The sequence below is a fragment of the Lepisosteus platostomus genome, chromosome 1 (genome assembly GCF_059453375.1).
Source record: "Lepisosteus platostomus isolate fLepPlt1 chromosome 1, fLepPlt1.hap1, whole genome shotgun sequence".
Classification (NCBI taxonomy): Eukaryota; Metazoa; Chordata; class Actinopteri; order Semionotiformes; family Lepisosteidae; genus Lepisosteus; species Lepisosteus platostomus.
Genome location: NC_142611.1, coordinates 12,743,380 through 12,769,310, shown reverse-complemented (window position 1 = coordinate 12,769,310; position 25,931 = coordinate 12,743,380). Strand labels below are relative to the sequence as shown.

General features: G+C 40.6%; 1 protein-coding gene across 2 annotated transcripts; it reads right to left on the bottom strand.

The window, feature by feature from the left end:
- Window positions 1-258: 258 nt before the first annotated feature.
- ptpn9b (protein tyrosine phosphatase non-receptor type 9b) lies at window positions 259-24,980 on the bottom strand. Of its 2 annotated transcripts, XM_088624586.1 has the most exons (14): window positions 24,854-24,980; window positions 16,270-16,410; window positions 15,520-15,609; window positions 14,695-14,757; window positions 13,133-13,257; window positions 12,401-12,506; window positions 10,271-10,381; window positions 7,315-7,976; window positions 5,847-5,940; window positions 4,794-4,863; window positions 4,445-4,523; window positions 4,196-4,346; window positions 3,209-3,416; window positions 259-2,057 (listed from the first exon to the last, which is right to left on the bottom strand). In XM_088624586.1, the coding sequence occupies exons 1-14, from the start codon at window positions 24,884-24,886 to the stop codon at window positions 1,834-1,836; spliced, it is 2,157 nt and encodes a 718-aa protein (XP_088480712.1). In that variant the 5' UTR covers window positions 24,887-24,980; the 3' UTR covers window positions 259-1,833. The 2 variants fall into 2 exon arrangements, with proteins under 2 accessions (XP_088480712.1, XP_088480721.1); XM_088624595.1 differs by lacking the exon at window positions 14,695-14,757.
- Between the last annotated feature and the right edge of the window lie 951 nt (window positions 24,981-25,931).

Here is a 25,931-nt window from a genome sequence, read left to right as displayed (position 1 = left end):
GGATTCTGAAGTGGTGTGGTAGGAAGAGCAAGGCATTGGAGAATTATTTACAGGCCTTGAAGGAAAATGAGAAGAAGACATCTGTCCTGGAGCAGGAGTGGAGTGAGGGGGCAGAGTACAAGGTTTCTCTTAAAGATCGCTTGCATGAAAGAAGAAACATGCTTAGAAATGTTCTTCCACACGGGCCTGCATACTGCTGCTATTATATTGTTTCATAATGAGACAGAGGGCAAAAGACAAAGACATCAAACACAATACTTTTCCAGAATATGCATTTTTACTACACTATAAATCAGATATGGATGGAAAATCAGTTTGGATTCACAAATTCAACATCAGAACAGAACCCAGGTGACCCAGGACATCTGGCTGGCATACAGAATTGAGTGTTCAGGCATATTGTAGTGTTCAGAGAAACACTAAACATCTCACCACTACTATTAACAAAAACGACTGTCCTCATTCATGAACATAGTTTCCAAAAAGATTTCAATCCCTGCTGAAGAGTTCAGAAATCCAACAGAATAACAGAAATTCACAAGACATGATGCTGGGTGAATTTTCTGTTCATTTCCATAACTGTAATACAATATCAATCCTTTTCCTAAAGTATTCTCTATATATTGGCAAGAAATAACTTGCAAAAAAAAAACTTCAGCGTAACTCTGCAATATCCTTTATCAAATTAAGTTACTTTTTGCATCGTACCAACAATCATTTATTAATACTGTCAAAGTTTACAAAGCCACATAAATAAAATAAAATACAGTATATAAAATACAAAAGAAAAAAATCAAACATGACACGTTAACAGCGGTGAACCCATGGAAATGAATTTTGACACTAGCAACAATGAATTGTCCCCTGAGATTACAAAAATGTTCAATCCTGGTATGCAAGTTTACGTCAGTTGCTAGCACACATGTACATTGTGCATGGATAACTAGAAGGCACATAACAGTAAGGCAGTGTCAAACTCATGACAAAACACTGCACTCTCGTAGTGTCAGCTGAAGATAAATAGGAAGGAAATGTTAACAAAATAGGAAGTTAACGGACAGGTCCTAAAAATAAGTTTTAATGGCAGTGTAATAAACATCAGAAGAGTTAAAACCAATTTATGCATGTAACCCAGAAACCGACTGAATTCAGTAAGACCTGAACAACCACACAGGTTTACATTGTTACTATTATCATCAATATTATCTTTAAATATGCTAGATTACTATGTTCTGGCTAACAATGATCAGTCTATCATATTAAAATGAGGCTGTCAAAGATTTTCGGCACATTATAAATGTATGGTACAAGAATATACAGGGATGATATCAATTATCCAGAAAACATCCAAGCATTCTAGGCAATACCTTTGGCATTAGGGTTAGTATATATTTTAACAATCACAGAGTACACTTAATACAGTACAAAAAAGCTAAAATAATGGACAGTTGACGGACAAAACTATACCGACACATAGATAATGTACAAAGGCCATAATTTATAAACTTCAAACTTGACAAAGCTTGTTTTCATTTTTTTTTTTTAAACGTTCAAGTTTTTTTTCTTTTTTTTTTTCCCCGTGTACACATCTCAAGCACAAGTGCAAAACGAAACCGCAAAGGGGAAGAGGAGGAGGGGGGAAACAAACGAACACGAATCATTTCAAGTTTGCCATTCCGTGGGTTGTGCAAGTCAATAATGCTACAGACTCGTAAGACGCGCTGCCCCGACAGCGTTCCTCTTGGGAAAACCCCCCCGCGCGGAACCTGCCGGAGAAACGCCGACTCTCTCCGGGTGGTGGTGTGGTGGGCGGGGGGGGGGGGGGGGGTGGACTCACTCGCTGTCCGTCTCCAGATCGGAGTCCGACCACTCCACTGGGGCCAGCAGCCCCCGGCGCTGGGCGTACTCGATGACGGCCATGTAACAGAAATAATACTGGTCCCAGGTCTGGATGCTGAAGGCCCGCTGAGTCCGCATTCGCCTCACCGTCTGGTTCACATCCACCGTACCGATATCCTCCAGCCTCGAGAGGCAGATGTCAAGAGTGCAAAACGTACCTGGACCGGTACAAGGAAAGAGAGAAAAATTAAATACAAGATAGGGCCAAATACATCTAAAGAACAGAATGAGACTGCTCTGTATCTCCAAGTCGTTACCTAAACTTGTTTTTGTTTCCCTTTTTTGTGTCTGAAAAGAATTCCTCTAGCTGGCTACCACAACTGAAGGGCACTGCTTGCACCCCGACTTTCCTGACGGGGTGCACTGTGGAAAAGGATGCCTCTTTTTTTTGGGGGGGCTAAGGAATACTTTACCTAAAAGGCGTACCATGAAAGTGCTTCAACTGCTACTATCTTTCAGAGTCAGTCCACTAAAACAAACTGCACTTGCAAATGCCTGTAGGACCTTTTATTCCCCCATGCACTTAACGTGAAATTTTGGTTATGAAGGCAAGGAGGGGAAAAACAGTGATAAAAGGAGGTGCAGTTCCTCCATCCCTGTCTGGTTTACTACTTCCAGTTGTTTTTTTATTTTTATTTGACATGAGATAGTGTAAAAGAAACTCATCTGGAAAGTAAGACAGCCAGCTGAACAGACGCAACCGTTGGGTTCTGAAATTCAGTTTAAACCCGTCTGACACGGCCGAAAGAAACGGAGAGGCAAGAACCTCGAAAGCAAGTTAAAAAAAAAGTATAAAAGCTGTACGAGGTCTGTCAAGGTCTAGCCTGTACATGTAAGATAAGATCACTTTATACATATACAATTTTCTGGCATTAGGAATTCGTCCTTTCATATACCCCAGCTTGCTCTCCATGAGACACACAGACAGGGAGAGAAGCCTGGGGTCAGAGCGCAGGGTCAGCCATCGTACAGTGCCCCTGGAGCAGTTGGGGTTAAGGGCCTTAATCAGGGTCCCAACGGAGTAGGATTGCTCTGCTGGCTTGAGACCAGGTCTGTGAAATGACAAGCAGGTCCAGATTGGTGATGGATTCTTTAAAATCCACCAGGGTGTATACAGAGACCGCAAATGTCTGCTGCACGTTTCATAATCTTTACACTCATGGACATAAATATAAACGAAGTGATATTCCTGGGGGAATTTGAAAAGCCTGGGGCTCGTACTTCTGGCCTACAGAAGACATCTGCTTTCCCTGGCCCGGGCCGAAAATCAGCAGCCAGAACCGTCGGCCTCCAGCGCACGCCCCAGTACCTGTTCTTCCGATTCCCGCGCTGCAGTGGACCACCACCGGTGGGCCTCCCGCTGGCCCGGTCCACTCAGAGCCCAGGGCCTGGACCGCAGCCTCCTGGTGCTGCTTCACCTGAGCCCGGAAATCCAGCATGGCCGAGGCTGACTTGGGAACCCCAAAGTCAGGCCAGCTCATGTACAGATAATGTGCGACATCCCTGCTCTCCTTTGTCTAGACAACCAAAAAAAACAAAACACCATTACTTACCCCACAAATGCTATTTAGAAATGCTTACAGGAAAAATAATGAACAATTCTAGTCACATCTTACTTCTATACAAATGTAGGCACATATATACAAATACAGTATGTATACATCTGTAGTTGCCAGGAACCACACTAATATGCACATGAAAAAACACACATTCAAGCTACTGTTTTAACCAGTTTCCATTTAGCAAAGGGGTGTATGTGACATCTCTAGCACGAGGAACACCCTGAGGACTGTGTCCTTTAAGTCCAGCAGTTTTCTTCAATGTCTCAAACGAGATGGGCATGCATTTTCACATTTTAATTAAATGTTAGGACTGTGTGTGTTAAAATGACTCAGGGCACCATAGTTACCCAATGACCTATAATCCAGAGCAATTCTGCCTTTCAAACGTTTGTGTTTATTAAAAGAAAAACCCAAGATTAAAATGTTAGAAAACCAGAGTTAAAGAAGGCAAGTACGTGAAATTTGGAATCTGTGGCAAGCTCATACTGAAAAAGAAAGCCTAGCTCATTTCTAAACTACAGCAGGTCAAAAGGTTCAAGTTTCTTACATACTGAGGAGGTCTGGCAACGTCAAACAAAAATGTGATTTTCCATACTGTTAAAACTAAGATTATGTAATGCCCAGATTTAAGGCCGCAAACACAGCCTGCTTGAGATGCGATTAATGTATTTTTTTTCCCCTAAAGCAAAAGCACACAGAACATGATAATGAATAGTTAGGTATCATCATCTTACCTCCATGTTGTAAACCTCTAAATGGGAAAGCTTGAAGTCTTGAAACATCTTTATGTGAACATTTTTTATTAGGAATTGCCCATTCTCCTCCATTTTGCCAGGCTCAAGAGGCCAGTATTGTCCACATTTTACTCTACCCCTTTCCACAACTCTGAAAACAATGGTAGTACATTTTGTGAAATTCTGATTTTGAAACAGCAGCAAAACAGCAAAATATGAAACAAAGAAGGAAAGACCTGAAGTAATTACCTTGTTGTCATTACAATAATTAATACCCTCTGTTCCCATACCATGCGCCAGAAATCGCCAAATGTTTTTGGCAAAGGCCCTAAAGAAATCCACATTAGTAACATGATATACAGCATTGTGGCAAGCCTTCTAACTGGACAGTTTTCTATAAGCAATACAAATTAAAGAGACAATCAACAAATCCCACACAGTAAATTCCATAATTACTCCACACTGCCATCTGTTTGGCATTGAAGGAAAAGGGTGCAATAATACAAGAAAAAGACTAATATTTACTCTTAAAATCCACAAAGGGTTGTGAACAATTTGGCTCATGCAAAAAATAGCTCTCTGAAATTTAACCACTTACCCTGTGTTGCTATATAGGCACTTTTCCGCTTATATCCATCCATGAAGCTCGCATTGATGTAATCAGACGTCTGAGAGGTAATAAATATATCTGGTTACTGCACAAAGCTAACCAGCTGCATTTCACACTACTTAACACTTCACTCCACTGCATAAATTCTCCACAATTTCTTATTGATGACTAACATGATCAGGATAACAACTGAGGTGCTGGATGTGCCAAAACACTGCACATGGACAAGATGGAATACATTTGGACTAGCCAGCCATGCTTTCAGTGTACAAGTGCTGCATTGAAAACCTATTATCCTGGCTGAATACAATGCATTCAGATTTGAACAGGGCACAGAATTCCAGAAATGATGAGCAAAAAATGTTGTTGTTCAGTCCTGTGCAATCTAAAACATAAGAACTATGATTATTGCATATTTTGTTTCAGCCAATGCAGGTCCGACAAACTAAGCAGGATTAAAAACACTGTCGCTGTCGACAGATTACACTGTAGTTACAGGATTAGAATCTGTTAACCCTTCAAAATTCCAAACATTGTTTCACTACATAAACACTTGCATCGGCATCTTTTATTGAGATGGTGTCAGCCAAGATTCAAGAATCAAGCTTCTTCCCCAAGGTACAAACAAAATTTCACCCCAGCTGAGAACTACAAATCTTAAACCGGGTACTTGATGGTAGTTTTTCTGTTTACAAGAGGCCTCTTCATTCTATCCAAAAGAATTGCTACCATACAATGGGTTTGTGTGCTGGGACTGGCAGCTGAGATTTAATCTGGTCTGGGCACAAAAATAAAGGCTCCATTTATGCTCAAGAAAACATAAATATCCCTAAAAACGTTAGTTTTTTTTATAACGTGGAGACCATAACTGAATGGAGATATGCAGATGCAGTTTAAGAAGTGTTTAAGTCTCTCAGTTTTTAAACTATTTGATCTTTGCACAGTCTGTACTGTATACTTAAAAGCAATGAGTGTGCAACTTGATTGCTACTGAATAATTAAAATTATTTTTATTCTTTCAATCAAGTCAATATTACTTACCTCATCTTCGTCATTCACAGGGCTTAGTTTTACTCTGGAATGATCCAGACACAAGACATCGCTGTACCGATTTCTAATTTGATTATAAGGCTTCCTGAAAACAAACAAAAGCAGGTACTGTGACTTGTCTTAGCAGCTGAGATCAGCAGGCAATCTAGAGGGCCAACGCAGTGATTGATACAGCCTGCTGCCATTTCACACTTGATCAGCAACAGGCTCTTCAATATAGCAGCCTACACCAGGTGCTTCCATAGAGAACCTAGGAGTTAAAGTGGAAACAGATGTTCTTCTGCTTCGTCGGTACAGTTCTTCCAAATCCTGCAGTTTCTAAAAATCTGAAACATTTCAAATTGGACAGCAGAGTCAATTTGTTCAGTACCGACCCTTGTAAGATGCCTTCATCGGAACTGGAATTTTGTAGAACTCTAGACAATGACCTATTTCTACACTCTATCACTTGGCTCTACAGAAGGATTCAATATCATCTCACCCCCTGTTGAAATAGAATGTGTTTATGCTGGCAAGATTCTTGTTCTCATCAGATTCAGGATCTCACTGCTGCCAAGATGTCTTTGTTATTAAATGCTGTATTTCCTTACTCTTGACAGCAAGCCTGACTTTTTTTTGTATTATACAACCAGTGACTGGTATATGGGTTTTTCATTTTCCACAGGTAAAATAAGCAAAAATGCAATAGTTATAACAACTTGTTATATTATAGCAAATGTCAAAGTGAGTCCGGCTGCCCCAAGACTCTACAAATATGATATGCTAGATAGATATTTACAAAAATGTTAAAACAAATCAGTTATCTGTGATTGTGATCACGTCTATGACAGCAGGGCCTTCACACAACAAGATTATATGCAGTAATAATAATGTAAAATAAGTTAATAATTTTCTTGAACAAGCCCTGATCACAACTAGATTGTCTCGAGAGAATAGTGTAGTATCTAAATACAGATTTTACAAATTTATGCAAAAGCTTTTACATTTGTAGAGGGAACTACAAAGAGGTGCACTGAACTCTGAGAGAAGGCTTTTCAGCTGGGAAAGCAGGATGAGTTCCTTGGACCAATTAACTACCAAATGGGTTCAATGGGCTTCATTTGTTAACTGTGTACACGCTGAGGCTTTAACATTGCTCAAGTTTTACAGCTTGACACTCACTGCCGTTTTAGGGAAACTCACAGAAATATGACTCTACTGCTATGATCCTCGACTTTAAAGACATTCCGAATCTTACTGTGAACTTTGAAGGAACTAAAACAATTGGGTAAATGGACACTCATTCCATCTGTATCCTCCGTTCCCAAAGAAAACAGGCTTTCAAGCCAAAAGTCATTCATCTGGAGGAAAAGCTGCCAACACCTGTGCCTGAGCTGTCAGCAGCAGACAGTACTGTCAAACCCTGCTCCGCAGGGCATGCTGGGAAGGATGCCTCCCGCCCCACGACGCGATTCCTTACTTTGAGTAGTCGAAGGTGCCGGACGGGGGCTCTTTCCTGATCTCCTCGTACTCCTGATAGATGCCCTTCTTTTTTTTCCTTTTGACATGCAGCACTAGCTCCTGGACGGACATCCCTCCTCCTTCCGGCACGTGGATAGACAGCTCGGCCGCGGTGGGCAGAGGCCGCGACTTCTGCGGCAGGGGGGGAACGTGCGCCTCCTCGGCGGCGTGCTTGTGCAAGGGCGTGTCCGGGGGCGTCTCCGACTGCGGGGGGGGCCTCCGCCCGTTGGCGTTGGCCGCGCGGTCCCTGCCGTCGCCCCCCTGGACGTTCGCGCACAGCGCCGAGCCGTTCCAGTGCTGGCAGTTGCCCTGGGCGCTGGGGGCCGCCTGGAAGTTGCTAGTCCGATTCTCCTGGTAGTGATTGTGCAGGTGCGCGGTGTTGTCGGTCAGGGCGTGCGGCGCGCAGTTGGAGTTCAGTCCGTCGCTGCTGTTGGGCGTCTGCTCCAAGGAGAAGGAGTGGAGGAGATTGCCCATGCAGTCCCCCTTCTGCTGGCTCTGGCTGGAGTTCACACAAGCTTGGATCCAGGCGACGTGGCTGTATTGGGAAGAGCCTCCTAGATGCTCTGGCAGTGATTCCATGGGGATGTGGCTGGCCAGCTCATGGGCCTTCACAGTGCATACCTTCAAACGGATAAAAAACAAAGACTGACAACACTGCCTCAACCTCTTCTTATTCTACCACACATCTAAATCTCAACCGCTATTCTAACAAAATAGACATAAGCCAGCGTTATACAGTAGTATGTTATTAATCCTTATTAATTGTGTGACCAGGAGAAGCCTACTGCTTACTTAGTTTAATAGTAAACCTAAATAATAAGGCCATTTTGTAGTTGTTCATAAACTGCTAATGCTCACCTACAGACTAAAAATGCTTTTTAAATTTAAAAAGGATTTTTTCAGGCAGGCAGTCTCGGACTTGAACTCCTCAGAATCCAAGTTAAAGTAGAGTGCCTTGCCTTTTTATTTTGTCATTACTTGGCTATTCTGTGTCTAGAAACGGGCCAAATCACGTGGAGCTACAAAAAAAATAGCTGTTCACCAGGAGCTTCACAGACCATTCTGAGATACTGGAAGTCGTTCCATCCAGCACAATGTTCATAACACCCGTCTCCATTCAGCTGCCACCTGTGTGTCAGGCTAGTGACTGGCTGCACAAATACTCAGGATAAAAAAAAACCTTCTGGCAGAGAACTCTGACTCAGGAGTTCAAAAGTGCATAAAGATGTGAAACGCCGGATTACACGGCTTTGGAATTTTTCCAAACAAGATTTCACAGCACCCTGAACCACTAAGGAATGCTGACACAAGTTAGGGGGGAAAATTCTCCCACAGTAAAGTGGTAACAAGGGGTAAGGGCTAAGAAAGATTCATAGGAAATGCAAACTACAGGTGCACAAAACTGATTTCATCTGACATCAGTAAAGAATTCAGTTTTCCACTGACAAACATGGGAAGCAATTAACAAATCTGCTTTCTTTCACGTGTCTGACTGCAGTTTTAAAAACAGAGATGGAAAAGCCCCCGTGACTTGTGTGTCAAATTGAAGGCAATCGATAAGAGAAGGTGACAAAACCATGAAAGCTGTAGTCTTTTGCCAACAGCTTTTTTCTATATTTGAATGAGTTGAGCCTCATATACGGATGAAAAAAAGTTTTAAATAATTTAAACTATGGAAACACTAAAAGGAAAACAAAGTATTCCGTCAATTTATAAAATCAGAAATTCTCATATTCCACATGAACATCGATCTTCGAAAGTACAGGACTGCTTATGCGATGCGTAAAATGAGCTTTCGATTGAATACACCAAGTTGTATTTTTAATTTAATTTGGCAAATGGACTGTCTTCACAAGCTTGCTTACCGTCTATCCAATCGATGATACTGTGAGACATTGTTTAAGAATTCATTGGAACATTTTTTCTCTGGGTCATGTAAGACGGTCTGTACATACAGTATGGTGTATAGTCACTGGCAGTGGATTAAAACAACACAGCCTATGTTTATTTACTCCAATTAACCTTTACCACAGATATATTATTCCCTGGCCAGAGGAAAGCAACATAATATTTAATACTAATATGATTTAGGGGATTTCACTTTCTCACGTGGAGCAGAATTAAAAGTCTTTAGACGTGTCGATTCACATGGTGAAAGATGTCATAGCTAATTAATGTGCATGTGTCCCATAATTCACATTACTGTTTTGCTTTGGGATACCATAACCCCGAATGGCTCCTTATAAAAACAAAGTACTTTTTACCAGTCAAAATATTGCTATACCACGCTGATGAGCTTTATTAAGAGTGAAAGAACAGTTTCTTGTTTCCTGCTTCTGAAATTAAAATGGGTCACAGAAAATTCATTTACAATCCTTAGACACAGTAACCATACATGGTTTTTCTTAATGTGATATTTCATTTTGAACTATTTTGAGCTATCCTTAAATACTGTTGTCATTCTGAATAGCAATAAGCAAAAGAGTGAAAACAGGGAAGCACTCAATGCTGGAAGACATAAACATATCGGTGGCCAGACATATCTAGTCCACTGTTCCTGTTTCAAAACAGTGAACGAGATGGCATTGCCTGGCTTTCTTGGTATCAGGAAGGTAAAAAAATGAGGTTGAATTATTTTTAAGAGAGGCTTAGTACTGTACCCACAACAAGTACTGAACACGTCTGAACAGGAAGACTTGCTACATTCTAATTTTTTCCATTCCAACAACAACTGCACCCTAGTTTTTGGTGGTCCATGTTAAGTTACAGGCTTACTGCCTGTATGCTAATATTAGGCACCTTGCATGATTTAAAAGGACGGGATGAGGAAAGGGAATGAAGTGGAAGTGGAAATTGTATGGAACAGACAGGTTTTAGAAATACTTAATGGAGCCTGGGATAATGAAATAGGATACCCTCTCTCGTAGCTTCTCCCTCACAAACAGCCTGAGAACGGCGAAGGGTGCGCGGAACCACAGCGGAGAGGAGACGATGAACACACACTTGAGCCGGGCTGGAAATGCACCCTGGTGAAGGAAAAACACATTAAAGACCTCTTCATAGGAATATTACAGAGGAACATGCACACGCATCCACTGGGGAAATTAATAGAGGAGACAGGAATGTGGCATGTTTATGTTTCCAATCTGCAATTTTAGAGCAGCCATGATTGCTCAATGACAAATAAAAACCCACCGTCTAAAACGGACTCCAGTGAAACTCCACTACAGGAGCAAGGACAGTTTCATATGAGAGGAGGCACTCTTGCTTGTTTCAGATTTATTCACGAACTGATCACAGGATCTCTTTTAGCCATTTCTTGAATGAAGCCAGGGGATCAGCTTCAACAACATGGCTGGGGAACTGTTGCAGAATATAGTAGCCTTCGGGCCAACAAGTGCCCCCCGACTTCGATTTTAAATGCACATCCATGCAGTTTCTTGCCTTGTCCTCTGGTTCGTGTTGCACCAATTTTCCTGAAGAAACCCGTTGGGTTGACATTGTCAAGGCCCTTGAGGATTTTGAATAGTTCAGATGCTATCAGATGCGCTTGTATTCTCCTTTGTTCAAGACTAATAAGGTTCATTTCCTTCAGTGTATCAATGCAGGACATTTCTTTAAGTCCCTGAGTGGATCTGGTTGTTCTTTGGACTGATTCCAGAGCAGTGATATCTGCGATATAAATACAGTTTTGTAACTAACATCCCTTGATTCAATGTTTAGGAACGAAGAGCAATGGATAAATGTCTAATTCAGGGATGACGTGGATCCACATTTATCAAAATTATTCACCTCCCTTGGACGTTTTCACACATTACAGTATCTATATGTGATTCTTTGCCATTCATCAACACAAACACTCTATAATGACAAAGTGAAAACACATTCTCTGTCCAGAGATGGGTATTTTTATCCTGAAACTGTGTGAAACACCCTAATTGCATAGTTCGTTCAACAAACTATGACTTTTTAAGACAACTGGTTGCATCAGAGCCTATTTACTGTGGGTGTGTGTGCGGGAGAATACTTACTCAATTATTTTCCATTTTATATTTATAACTAATTTAAGAGGACCTGTAGGCTTTTCACTTTGACAATTTATGGAGTGTTTTCGATCAATCAATGACATAAAAAAAACCCAGTGAAATACATGACAATAACAATGGAAATCAAAAGAATTTACCTTCCCTTGGACATTTTTACATTTTACTGACAATGTATTTAACTGTACATAGGAGATATTCTGAAACCAACAACTGCTGTGGCCATGTTCTGCTATCTGAATAACCCAGACCTGGACAGATATTTCTTTTTTGTCTTCAAGCCTCTCCTGATATAAAAAAGAAATGCCGGTTTGTAAATTAAAGAGATTGGTTTGTTTTATGCTGATTGTTAGGATGTCGGTTTAAATGCTCTTTAGATACTTTACAAATTTCCTTTTTTTCCTTGACTGTTTTATAAATTAATCCTCTTCAGGACAGGATATCCTATTATCCTTAGTCACAAGCTTTATACTCTTCTTCATTTACTGTGATACAGTCACTAGTAACCATACCCATGTTTGACCGTTAAAACAAACAGTGCACTATTCGAGAGCATTGGATTAGAACAACATTTATAATATACCTTTATTACTTAAGAACCAAATGCTAACCATTCTTAAAAAGTAAGCCTATCCTTCCAAGCTCACCCACTTTGCACAGCTTATCAAAAAAAGCTAACACGAGAGCAAATAGAAAAAACAAAAGACAGACAAATACTGTACACAGTACAGCAGAAAACAAAACAACACACAGTAATGAAGTATGGGATTAAAAAATGGCCCTTCAAATCAGTCCTCTACTAAAAACATCTAAGAAAAAGCTTTCTCAAGGTTGGAAAAAAAAATCAGAGGATGTCACTCATGTAAACTTTGGATTCATTTTAAAACACTGACTCAAAGCTGTCCAATGAAACCAAAGCAGTCAAATTATAAGCACTGCGTTTCTTCTTTAACGGACAAGGACGAGAAATTCACACTCTTCTTAAGGAAAAAAAATAATTACCTTCAGAAGATTCAAAATTTTCACGCACAGCTCGTAATCAAAGTTTCCATATGTTGAATGGGTCATGTCATAGATGAATATCAGACCCGCTCGCTGTGTCTGTATACTGGGAAAAAGGGGAAAGAACATTATAATGCAGATACAACAAACACGAGACTTTCAAATCACAACATCTTGCCAACAACCTGCTGACAAAGGTTAACTTAATAATAATCTTATTTTAGTGATCTGTTTTTATTATTAAAATACCAAAATAATAGTCTTAGCATCTTGAGGTTAAGAGAATTAGCCTTAAATGGCTAAAAAAACATCACTACATTTTCAAAACGACAGCGGATCTTGCAACCAGCAACCAGCAAGATCAAACGTTTGATAACCAGGGGTGCAAATGACTGCAAAAGACTTTCATCTGCCAATCCCATACACAATGAATAGGTTTACAGTTGTTGGCACATATGGAGGCTCTGGCATTCTATCTAACAGTTAAGTCTCTCTAAATGGAAGGAAAACCTGCTCTCTTACAGCTAAGGTTCCCACCTGCATGGGTACTAATACAGACACACCCAGTACACTCCCTCCATATTTACCCACAGCCCCAGTGCTGCGGATCAAGCACCTGATGATGCATTCTTTGCAAATTCAGTGAAAACAAAATACGCAAAGCGGCAAGCTACCACGGACTTCTGCAGCACTGTACGAGCGAAAAATATTTCACGTCGCTCCTCACGATACCTTTCAATAGCTCTGTCCAGCTGGTAGATAATGGCCTGCAGCACAGCTTTGTGTGTAGTGATGTCTGGTCTGTGGAGACGGGCAGTGAACAAGGCAAGCGCTGCTCCTTTTGCATCTCTCCCAGGCTAACACAGACATTAAAAGGCTCAATAACAGTGACACACAGCACAATCAGATCAAACGCATTCACCATATTCTAAAGAAATGACCGGAGAATGTTAAAAGCACTAGACATGCCAGCGGATGTGTAACAAAAATCACCTGAAGACAAACCACGTCATTAAAATTCACCAAAGCAACAAAGCCATTAACATCTTGCCTCAATACAGTACTGTGAATCGGAACACAAACTGCTTTGGAAGCTGAGACTTTGGTACCAGTTTATCTAGCTGAGATTTTAAAATTAAAATATATGACATACATAAGATAATATGGGGCACCTACTTCTTCTGCTTCTCAAATCAGATAGCCTTCACTTCTTTTTCTAAACCTTTCACAGCTGTGGTCTTAGCTATTTTACAGTTTTCTACATAAGAGTATCAAATACGTCTTCTCTTTTTTATCGTTTGGTGATAAAACTCTTGCTTTTAACTTTCACCTAATGAGACTATCCCCTGTTGCTCCGATGACAAAAGCCCTTTATTCTTGAGAAAGATTTCTGGCACACACACGAGACAGACAGAATTTCAGAACCTAGTTAAGGCTTAAGAGAAGCATTAAACCCGACAGATTTAGAGGGTTCTTGCATGAAGTTACATGTTTAATTTACAGAAAAGCTGGAAAAAATAACTTGTGACATTTGGGTCAAGTCCCATCTGACTTCCTTTCACTGGAGTTCTAGTAACCTAAGAATATGCAACATTCTTTTTTTATTGCCTTTGAGCACAAGACAACCTGAAAAGGGTGCATACATTTTTAGTAACACCCCCCACCAACGTTTCTTTTGATTAGTGCACTTCTTCCAAAAAAGGTTTTGTGAATTATTTGTCTTTCCTTTCTCTGAAAGATCTAATAGTTGCATAAAAGTGATTTCATACTGTTCACCTGCATGTCTTTTAAAAACAAGAAACTGCAAGTCTTTTAAACAACTTACTTTTCACCGCAACACATAATTAAATATTCAGGCTGATGATAGGTAGCACTGAAGCAGGAGCAGTTCTAACTACTGAAAACAGCAGTATCATGAAGGCAACCCCCATTTCCGACTGGTACTAAAAGCAAACCCTGCAAATGAAGCCAGTTCTTTTCAGGGGCATGAAAAATGACTGTTTCGAAAACTAAAAAAAAAAATAAATCAAGAGAGACATAAGCAAAACTTTGCAAACCTTTGGAAATCACATCACATACATTCGAAATGACTGCAACGGGACAAGGCTGACGGTTTTCTATACTATCAGGATTTTAAAACTTCCATTACAACTCTAAGCAATAGGTTTGCACAAAACCCTTCCTTATCCACACATACTGCTCCATGCTTCCTTTTAAAATGCAATGAGCACTCAATGCAACTTCATTAAATCCCAATTAGTCAAAATGTATTAGAGCAGTTTGGTTTCCTCCACCTGACAAGTTGCTGGGAGACACCCTGGGGTGGAGTGGCTGAGCCTGGAACCTGGAGCTGCTGTCTATTCCGGGTGAGAGAGAACAAATTAGAGACTTTTCCAAGTGAGAGGCCTTAAGTAGCGAGTGGAGGATTATTCACGTCCGAATAGCTCTGGTGGATAGATAGTACTAACCTGACTAAAAGATTCAAAGTTTTGCTCTCCACACATCAGGTCTTGCAGTATTCTCATACTAAAGCATTAATTGCTCTCACAGCACAGGAAGTTTTCATCTTTAACCAGAACTGTTCAAAATATCGGCTGTGATTATTGCCAACTACGTTCACCTCTCTTCTGCTGAAAAGAATCTCGGCAAATACAAACACGGCCATTTACAAACACACATGTATCGGTTAGCAAACTGCTGCACTGTCGTGGGCTCTGAGACTAGGGATTAGTGTCACCTGTGAACTCCACCTGAGGGGCTGATGAGGTAAAACCTTCACCGCCTGTGATATTAAATTAGAACGTGAAGTGGAAATGATTTAAGAGGCAGATAGTGTTTTTTTGACTGGGAAGCAGAATTGGGCAAAGGTATGTTTATAGGGAATTCACGTGACAAAAAACACAGAACACCATTAGTAAAGGATAATAATGTTCATCCCTGAGCTACTTTTACTGCAGCCAAATGGTAAAATGCCTTTCCAGTTGCTTATTCATTTATCTTGTTCCAAACTATGACATTCACCTGTATTACTCATCCAGGAAGATTCAGACAGAAAATGTATTAACATTTTTTTAAACGTTTAAGTAACAACAGTAACGAAACAGAAGAATCATACTTACTAGGACTGTAAATTTCCCACTCAGGAGCTCGGATCGAAGCGGCTCCTCATCAGGGTTGATGTTGTAAATTCCTTCTTTTAATCTTGTGTTCTGAGCAGGAAAACAAGGGCAACATTATATGACCTGCTGGTATATCAAACTTTTCAGGAAAACAGGAAGACCTGAAGGCGTTTTGCTAACAGTTTATGAATGACCTGCAAAACTGGTCACACATTTACAAATAAGTTCTTTATAACTTATTCGATAAAACCGTTTGTGTTCAGATTAAAGAAGGGTATCATCTCCCTCATTGTGCCCCATTAAAAGCGCATGATCACCAGTCGATAATAAAATGAGAAACCACAGATTCACAAAAACATTAAGGGAGAGAAGGCAAACACACAAGCATTATTCAGTTAAGACTGGGAAAGAGATTGAGGCATTTTAAGGTAAAAACCAAGTACACTGCTTTATTCCATTGACTAACTGGGATTAAAATAAGAACAGAATGAGCTGCTCATAAGTGTCTAATCCTATTTATGGCTTCTATCATTAGTGCTGGCTTAACTGAATACCTAGCTGAGCTTTATGTTAAAGAGGATATATAACAATGTTAATTGTATACTATAAAAACACAAATGTGAGTGTCAAGACTATTTTCAATTAACCAATACTTAAGTTTAACACAGGTCAATGACTTAAATAAAGAATATGAATGTGGGAAAAACAGTGAAAACCTGAGTTATACCTAAGTAAGAAAAGCATCCTTACTTTATAGGCCTGAAATAAATCAATGGCTCGAGAGACATCAAACTTTCTTGCCATCAAAAACTTCACAGCAGTGTTATGGGATACCAAGACAACATTGGGTTGCTCTCTGTTTTTCAGTTCCTTGAAAAACTCTTCCACAGCCTGTAACAAAAAGAATGAAGCGATTAACTTTTTACTATGAGCTCGTCTGTTAAAAGTGGGTCAGCTCCAAAGTCACTGATGCATAATGAAGCAGCTGTATAGGTTTTGCACAAGTACCTCACTTCGTTTCTGTTTTTGAAACGGTGAACAAAGAGTTTTTTTGATAGAGTTGTATTATTCCTTGGGATAAAAAACAAAACAAAACACTCAGCTCAAGTAAAACTCAAGGTAATCAGTGTTTGGCAGTGAAACTGAGCTGGGAGTAGCCAGAACCAGTTGAAACACAACTAGGCCCCACCTGAGTAATGAGGATTCTCGGGTCGCCATCGGTATAACTAAAGGTTGCCCGTCGTGGGAAATGTAGTCCGAAGACATTTTCTACTTTAACAATTTGCACACTAGGCCAGAGAAACAAGGAAACTAACTCCATTAGGGACAGCCCACAGCCTGGATGGTCACTGCCCAGGCCCAGTGTGTGTGGGGGTAGATTTGGACTGTTTACTATAAGAACTCAACAAGTACCACAAACAGTGGATATCCAGATTACTAACATTTAATTTGATATAGTAACCTATATAACATATCAGAAGCCACAGGTTGTAGACACATGGTAATTTTATCGTACGGTATATGCTAACAGCTTTGATACATATTGAAGCATGTGCTCATGGATTTTACAAAGATAAATTAGACACATAATTGTGTCTAATTTGGGCGGAGCGGTGGCTCTGTGGCTAAGGATCTGCGCCTGTGGCTAGAAGGTTGCCGGTTCAAATCCCGCAGCCGGCAGAGGAATCCTACTCCGTTGGGCCCCTGAGCAAGGCCCTTAACCCCAACTGGTCCGGGGGCGCCGTACAATGGCAGACCCTGCGCTCTGACCCCAGGGTATCTCCCTATCTGTGTGTCTCATGGAGAGCAAGCTGGGGTATGTGAAAAGATAATTCCTAATTCCTTTTGTTGTAATTGGGTTTCAAAAATAGCCTTCAAACACCGAACTTGTATTACAGTAGCCTAGCCCGAATGATAAATACAGTTCCTTATTGGCAAAGCCAAGTGGGACTATGACACAAAGTGTGCTAGTTGTAAGTATAGTGGCTGAAAAGCTAACAAATTCAGTATGTAATTTATCTCAGTTTAAAAATTAAATTATGGTCTAGTCCCTAGCTAGATGTAATGAAGGAAAAGCAGTCTATATTCGACAATGAATGGGCTTTTAAAATTCTTTATACCCCAAATTCACATATTAATTAAAAACTGGCATTCTGATGTGCTGGAGAACGGAGTATTTTAAAAGAAAAAAATAGGTTATTAAATCTCTGTTGCTCATGGAAACAATAAGAGCCTTTATATGTAAACAATAAACAAACAGTACTTAAAATTAAGGAAGCTAAAGAATTTTTTTTTTTTCACTACACCAACTTAAAATGATAACCACTTTCATGTAAGGGAACAATTTATATTGCAAGAAATACTATAACTTAGAATCTGGATTAGATATTTTCCAACACACATTTAATGCTATTAAAAGTCATTTCATTTTTGGCCTGAGAGTCTCAACGCAAACCTTCACAAGAGACCCAGAGAGAATAACAGGTCAATCCTGGAATTAAGGAGAAAAGATTATTCAATCTATTAGAAAGAATATACTGTTGACAAGCACATGTTCTTTACTAGACACTGATTGAAGCCATTAGAGTTCTTATATGAAAGGCCCTCTGAACTGCTCTTACCCACTTCAATATCTTAAACCGTTTAATGTGGGATGTCGTATTTCATCAAAGTATTTATAGGCTTTATAAGCTTCTTGTGCTGGATGACAGTTTATGCTGTAAGCCTTGCTCTCTTTAGGACTTTCCTTACTGCGAGACTGTTTTAGTGTGTTTAAGAAAAGAAAAAGCGAGTGCTTGTCAGGAGTCTTAAAAATAACTCCTTCAACAGATCACAACATTCATGAAGATCTGGCATCTTCCATTTCTGCAACACACTCACAAAGAAAAATCGACTCTTTAATTGAACCCACTGCCCGAGGATACATTGTTACCAGACTCCACAATCTTGTCTAAACACAACAGCTTGTTTTTTTACATGTGGTTTCTTTGTGATTTACTGCGAAGTCAATGGCAGCATGTGCAGATTCATTTGCATCTCGCTCCAGTAATCAGTCAGACTCCCTGCTGTCTGCTGGTTCACCAGGCATTCTCGACCGAAGTGGTCTTGGGATTTGCTTTCGCAGGAACATATTTAAGAACATATTTATCCAGCGACAAAGCGCTATAATTTAATTCACTTGTTTTGGGTCATGTACTGTAGCTGTCCAGTTTATGTTTAAAGTCAGGCCAACATAGTGAGTCTTCCATGAACTTAAACGACACCCGCTGTCAGCTACAGTCCACAGCTCAGACACCCCCCTTAGCAGTTTTCAGCATTTCATTTCTCTCCCACGGCAAACAGTGCAACTACGTTAGACTTTATTTTCCCTTATCCTGCTAATTTGAAAAAATGTTAAATTCTAGAAGGACAAAAGACCAAATTGACAAATAAATGGTATCATGATAAACGCATCACATCTTTTTTTTACCGATCAGTAAACAACTAAAACAATTATACTGTGCCTACATAATAAAGTATTCAACATACTTGGGCAGTAGGATATGGAAATGCCATAGAGCCTACAATAATTACTACAATTACGGCATTTTGGAAGTTAAATGGAGTTGAGATGTCTGGGACTATGGACAAACACCAATTCTAAGCATCAATGCAAAATCATGGCAGAAACAGCACATTCAGGGATTTAACTCTAAGTGTTCCAGGAACCAACACGGGCAAAAAAACTAAACTCAAAAATATGAGAACATTTTGAACATAGTGACCACAAAGATCACCTACAGTAAGCGACTCTCTAGACAGCAAACGGAATTTTAAAAGATCACAGTGTGATGTCCTCTAGCATGTGTCTGAAAGTTTATTACCTGCGTCAACATCTTTTTCTGTTTATTTCTGGAGGCCAAAAGCTGTGTACAGTCATTCCCCCAAAAAAACATTCGTTCTGGAAAAGAAAAATTGCCAAAAACAGTTCTGCCCTACAATGTTTACCAGGGCGATTTCTGATGCAGTACATTAGTCAGTAATGTCAAGTGATAAACTAGTAAAGTGTTCCAAACACATGCTGTTTTGTAACTTTGTAATTTATGTCTCTCCAGATTCCTTATATACTCCCGGAACTTTAAAAAGAAATGCTATTTAAGGAGCTAAGTGAGTAATGACAATCAGAAAAACAAAATTCTTGGACAACTTAAAGCCTTCGAATAAATACATTTGCTGCAGTCCATGGGTGAGTGTTCTGCAGGTCTAGCCATGACAGTTCGGTTCGTGTGGTAACTGCATTTATATAGCACTTTACAGTATATCTCAAAGGATCAAAGTGCTTTACAAATGGGGAGGCACATATTGGAGCTGCCACTTAAGTGGAATACCAACCTCGGTAAAGTGAGCCAGTCATTCTATGCCAGTAGCCCCAGCACACAGCAGGTCAGAAAATATAAGTGGAGATGTACTGGAAAATGTTTTCCAGTGAATGAATGGGGAACTCTATGAAGAGTGGAGTTTAGCCAAGCCACCAGGGTTAACACTGGCTACTCTTTTGAACAGGGCCACTGGACTTTTAATTACCACTTAGACAGGATCTCAGTTCAACACTTGTCCAAGAGATAACATGCCGAGGTACATTACAGGTTTCAAACCTCAGGTTTGAAAGGGTGAGAAGTATGCCACCTCATGCCCTGCTATTGTTGCTGTGGTGTATAACAGTTTCAACGATGACAGGCCATCACAAATAGAATTAACAACAAAAGGTTTGGGGGGGGGTGACAGCAGCCAAGTTCATAATTTAGGACAGCTGAGGCAAACTGATCATTCCTGCTGTAATTTCCTAAATTAAAATATATAAATACTAAATTTTCTGATTCACATCTATCTTTTGTATTCCTCCTCCACCCCATCACTACATTTGCAGCTGCTCTTTGGTTAACTCCTCACTCTGCATGGGGGTCCCAGGCTTCTTGTCAAAAGCAAAACACTAAATGTCCAATAAACGCTTTGTTAATACATTTTCTTGGCTGTTTTTAATCCTCGTGAAAGTATTATAAACCAGTCCAACTGATAAACCCCTGCATTCTGACATGTTCAAAAATAACATTTCCGTGATTCAGAAAAGGCACAACCTGGCGAGTTGCGAATCTCCCAGTCTCTAAATCTGGCGAGTAACTGCCATTTCTTAAATACGTCTTTTGCGCAATATTACAGTATCTGACATCCTCCTTTAAAATGTTTTACGCCGGCAGCTTTCACTTGGAGAAAAAAAAAAACCGTCTTATTAATAGAGCTGATCTCAAAAAGATAAGATCTTCTGCCATCTCAGCTAGCTTCAACTCACACTTTCTTTTTCAATGATAAATATGTTAGGTCTAAATATGTCTCTGCACAATTTGACCGAAGCTGTGTGGTATATAAAGTATATAGGTGCAGCCATATGAATTATATATGGCCTAATTAGATGCCAACATGCAATAATAATGACAAAAATCCCTTGACATGCATGTTCTTCCACCAGGTCAAGATCTCTTTGCTCCCTCTTAACCTTTAGAGCTTCACACGAAATTACAGCTTTTTTCCGGATGGCCACGAAACGCTGAAATGAAAAAATATATATATCGGGCTAATCTAATCTTAAATTTGTGAAGAAAAAGTGGCAAGTAAACCACAGACAATGGCCAAGCCCTGAAATTCAAAACTTTGTTTCTCCAAAAGTTATACATGCCTTTTACCCACACTATGTTGTGAGTCTCACTATTAACATTCTCAAATGAATCCATCTCAAGGACCCAGATCAACGTTACGTTATGGATGGTGATTTGGCCAAGGGAGCCCTCTATTCTGACCAGGTGGGAAGACGCACAAAGATCCAGCAGTTAATAAAATGTAAAGGCAGGGGGATGGATCCAGCAAAACTAAAGGTTCAATCCCCAATTAGGTCCTTACACATACAGGATGATGACTGAATGGTCTTTTGCTACAACCTCAGCACTGATTTTCCAAACAATCAAACTGAATACGTGCATGCTGACTATTTTATTCAATCTCTCGGGAGCTTAGGCATGACCCACGCCAAACTGGACGTAGGACAAATTTTAGAAAAGCAATGAAAGAAATCACAATTTAGCCAGCATTCCCCTGAATCTTATTTGACATGGGCCAAACCCCACCTGTGAGAAGGGGCCAGAGCCTTGCTGTGCAGACTAGAGACAGTGCTACAAAAATACAAGCACTGTGGCTTTCATAAAACTAAAGGTGAAAGCCACGCGTTCAGTAAAAGAAACAGGCAAGACGTAAGCCTGGCTTGGACGTGGCTCAAAGTAAACACAAATTAGAAATGGTATGAGATGAATGGGAACACCTACATGCGCTGATAACCACCCTGTTTCTCAGAAAAGCCACCCATGTCATGATGGACTTCCCCTTTCCCGTTAACAGGCGTGCACTCAGCAGTTTTGCCTGTGCTCAAACATCTGATGCTGGTAATGGGACAGTCACACCTTCCATAGAATTAGAGATAACCACACTGTTTTTTTTTATCTCTGAGCTGGGGCCAAACAAATTCTCAGGGAAAGGGTTACAGGCCAGATCAGCTCTCAGAGCAGGCCAATTCTGCCCATTAGGCCCATTGGAAGTTAGAAGTTCATCGGTGTGATGATCCCATTCAGCTGTTTCTTAAAAGAAGGCCGATGTTGGCTTAAACAACATGGCTGGGTAGCTTGTTCCCTACTCCCACAACTCTTTGGGAAAAGAAACGCCTCGCGCCTTCAGTTTTAAGTGCCCTTCCACGTAGTTTCTACTGGTGTTTGCGTTTCCTGTGGGGTTGACTATGTCAGTACCCTTGCAAGTTCTCCAGGCTTCTTTTGGGTCCCTCCTTAGTCTTCTCTGTTCAAGGGTAGAAAGGTTAAGTTCCTTCAGCAGTCAATATTAGACATTCCTTTAAGTCCCAGAATGTATCTGGTTGCTCTTGTCCGCACCCCTGTCCAGAGCTGATGTATCATGTAGGGGATGTATCATGTAGATGTATCATGTATCATGTATGATGTAGGGGTGTAACCCCGGTGTCCTGGCCAAATTTCCAATTGGCCCTTACCAATCATGGCCTCCTAATAATCCCCCTCTATGAATTGGCTACATTACTCTGCTCTCCTCCCCACTGAGAGCTGATGTGTGGTGAGCGTTCTGCCGCACTATGGCTGCCGTCGCATCATCCAGGTGGATGCTGCACATTGGTGGTGGTGGAGGGGAGTCCCCATTACCTGTAAAGCGCTTTGAGTGGAGTGTCCAGAAAAGAGCTATATAAGTGTAAGCAATTATTAATATTATTATCATCATCATCATCATCATCATCATTTCTAAAATGGAGTGACCATAACTGTACATTTTTCACTCTACTTAACATTTGGTTTCCCTTTTTAACTGCTTCTCTGCGACATAAATTACAGCGCCCACTTGTAATGAAATGCCATTCGTTTTGCAGGAAGCTAGTGGCAAACTTTAAAAACAATTATTTTCTTGAAGCAGGCAAAATTGAATTCAATAACTTGCCTTTTTAGCTTTTGCCATTTTAGCAAAATAAGGAGTCATTTAATCATCAATACTACATTATTGACAGAACCTGAACAAATAATTCATATTTTTAATTCATAATGCAAATTGACTTTGATTGATTATGAGAACTTCCAAGTATATTATTGTGCCATACTGGAACGCAGATGACAGTCAGCAGCTATATCACCCTGCAACTCACATCTGGCAGCCCTTTGAAGCTCAGCAGGTGCAAGTCTGACCTCCTGGAAAAGCTAAGGTTGCTGCTGGAAGAGATGTTTGTGGGACCAGCAGGGGGTGCTCACCTTACAGTCTGTGTGGGTCCTAAAGCCCCAGTATAGTGATGGGGACACTATACTGTAAAAATGCACCTTCTGATGAGACATAAAACCTAGGTCCTGTCTGTGGTCATTAAAAGTCCCAGGGTTTCGAAGAGTAGGGGTGTCACCCCGGCATCCTGGCCAAATTTCCCATTGGCCCTTACCAATCATGGCCTCCTAATAATCCCCAACTATGAATTGGCTTCATCACTCTGTTCTCCTCCCTACTGATAGCTGGAGTGTGGTGAGTGTACTGGTGGACTTTGGGTGCTGCACAATGGTGGTGGTGGAGGAGAGTCCCCATTACCTGTGCTTTGAAAAGTCTGTAAGCTATTACTCGTGAGCTCTATAGTCTTACCTCTTTTTTGCATTCTGGTGATACGTCTACTACTCAGAGCAATGGAATTCAAGAATTGACATCACCATTTAGAGCCTTGAGAAACATTCAAAAGAAGGTCTGGAACTATTTTTCTGGCACCAGAAAAATGAATAACTCTCAGCAGCTACAGTACTATTGAATCGTGTCTGTACCTGTACTGCTGCAAGTGACTATGAAGACCAGCCTCAGGATGTCTGGCACTGCAGGAATTTCTATTTTTTGAAGAGTGCTAATTGCAGCCTGCTGTCAGACACTCCCAATGCAGTACAGTACTTAAATTTTCTAAAGACTGCACCAAAAGTTGCATGTAGCACACCCTACCAAGTTCTGAACATATTTAAATCCTCTACAATACCCACAACAAACGTTGCATAAGAAAAACAGTTTTGACACTTGCATGGCAACTTAAATATTAATACCCCAGCTTTTAACAATATAACGAAACCTCTTTTCACATACAGTATACAGCAAACCAAATGCACTGTAGCCCTTCATCAGTTCTGTAGTAGCGACGTGTTGATTTTATTTTGACCATATTAAGAAACCCGTTCGAGGGTGTAATTTTGAGGTAGACGGACTTTCGGAATCACGAAATCAGAGTAAGAAGTGTCTCTTTCCACCTCTAGAGATATACAAATATAAAGGCTTTCAAAAATGGGGGCCGGGAAACATTTCCAATAAATGGGTAATTATGAATGTAGTCAGAAGGAATCCGCATTCACAACACAGCAACATCATTTTCACAGACCGAGTGGCATGTGCAAAATAAAGACATGTGTTTGCACGTCCTGCATATTCTTGATAGTTAAAAAAGTAGGGAAAGGAAAACCCAAAAAAAGAGCCTTAAAGAAAGAATTAACGCAATAGACAAGACTGGGCCTTCTTCACTCCTCCCTCGATCTGTCCCTCCCACCCACTTTTACTATCAAGACATGCTCCAGCTTTTGATAGCTACCCCCCGATAAATAAGGGATCTGAGCAGCCCCGGCACCATCAACAACACAAGCCACAGCCGTACTACCTGCCGCGGTAATGTCTTCAAAGAACACAAGCGCCATCGGGCAAAAGGTGGGATAAAAAGACACCATTACCCCGCTCTTACCAGCTCCTCCTGGGCTGTCAGACCCTCCGCCATCTTGCAGCCTCAGCAACAGCTCTGCGGTGGCGGCTCCGCCCCCCCCAGCCTCGCTCTGAAACCACCAAACCGGGCCCCCGAGCGGCGGGGTGCGCGCAGCCGGTCAGCGTGCCAGTGCAGACCTCATAAATAATAATTTCTCTACGTGGACCCGGTGTTATTTCTTCAATTATGCGTGACTCCTGGATTTCACAGATTCTTAAAAAAGGCCTTTCATTGGTTTTCAATGAAAAGGTGCGCCCGTGCATTTATTATGCGAGTCGTGTGAGCACAAATGATAAGATACAATTAAAAAAAAGGCGAGGAAGATATAGCGCTACTTTCATTTCATATCACGTATTATTGCACTCATTCATCTTAAAGTTACCGGTACATACGAAATAGTGATAATTCCATTATTATTCGAATTTGGATTATTTTATGCAAATAGCATCGACCTATTTTTTTCTCTCAAAATAAACCGTTTGATTCAATCTTAATACGACTAATACTCATTCTTTAGTAAGTCATCTCGAAGGCTACCCAAGCGATTTACACATTCACACACCACTAAGAGCAGAGGCGCCGGGGGCAAACACGGCCACTCCCCTACTGCGCAGAGCAGGTGGAGGAGAAGCTGTTTCATTAATTGAATTAAAGTGGAATTGAAGGTAGTCCAGAGTGCTCCAGTCCAGAATGGAATTTAGCCAGGGCAGTAAATAAAACACCCAGGTGAATTTGCTCCTGCTTTTTCATGCAGGTGACCTGTGCAGGTCTTGTATAATGGTTTCCCAACGAATGTCTGTACACTACCAAAATGCTCAGTCAAACGATAGGAAACACAAGTAAATAAAGATCCGTGTGTGACATTTATTTGGTTGTAGTGGTTCTAAAATAAAATCTTCTTCACCTTACTTTGTGTAGAAATTAAGCACAGCACTATTCCAGTGTCTCAGTACTAAATTATTAGGTTACTAAGACCTACTGAGTGGTTTCTTATAGAAAGTTTGGTTCAGATCAGCTCAGTTTGAAGAAAATTGCTGCCATTTGATCATGGCTTTCCAAT

Excerpts from the sequence above, each read along its gene's own strand:
- ptpn9b (XM_088624586.1), bottom strand. The coding sequence starts at position 24,886 with ATGGCGGAGGGTCTGACAGCCCAGGAGGAGCTG. Across the intron at positions 7,977-10,270 it reads GGGAGAAGCTACGAGAGAGG|GTATGCACTGTGAAGGCCCA; the intron begins GTATCCTATTTC and ends ATCCGTTTGAAG. Across the intron at positions 3,417-4,195 it reads TAGAGGTTTACAACATGGAG|ACAAAGGAGAGCAGGGATGT; the intron begins GTAAGATGATGA and ends TTGGTTGTCTAG.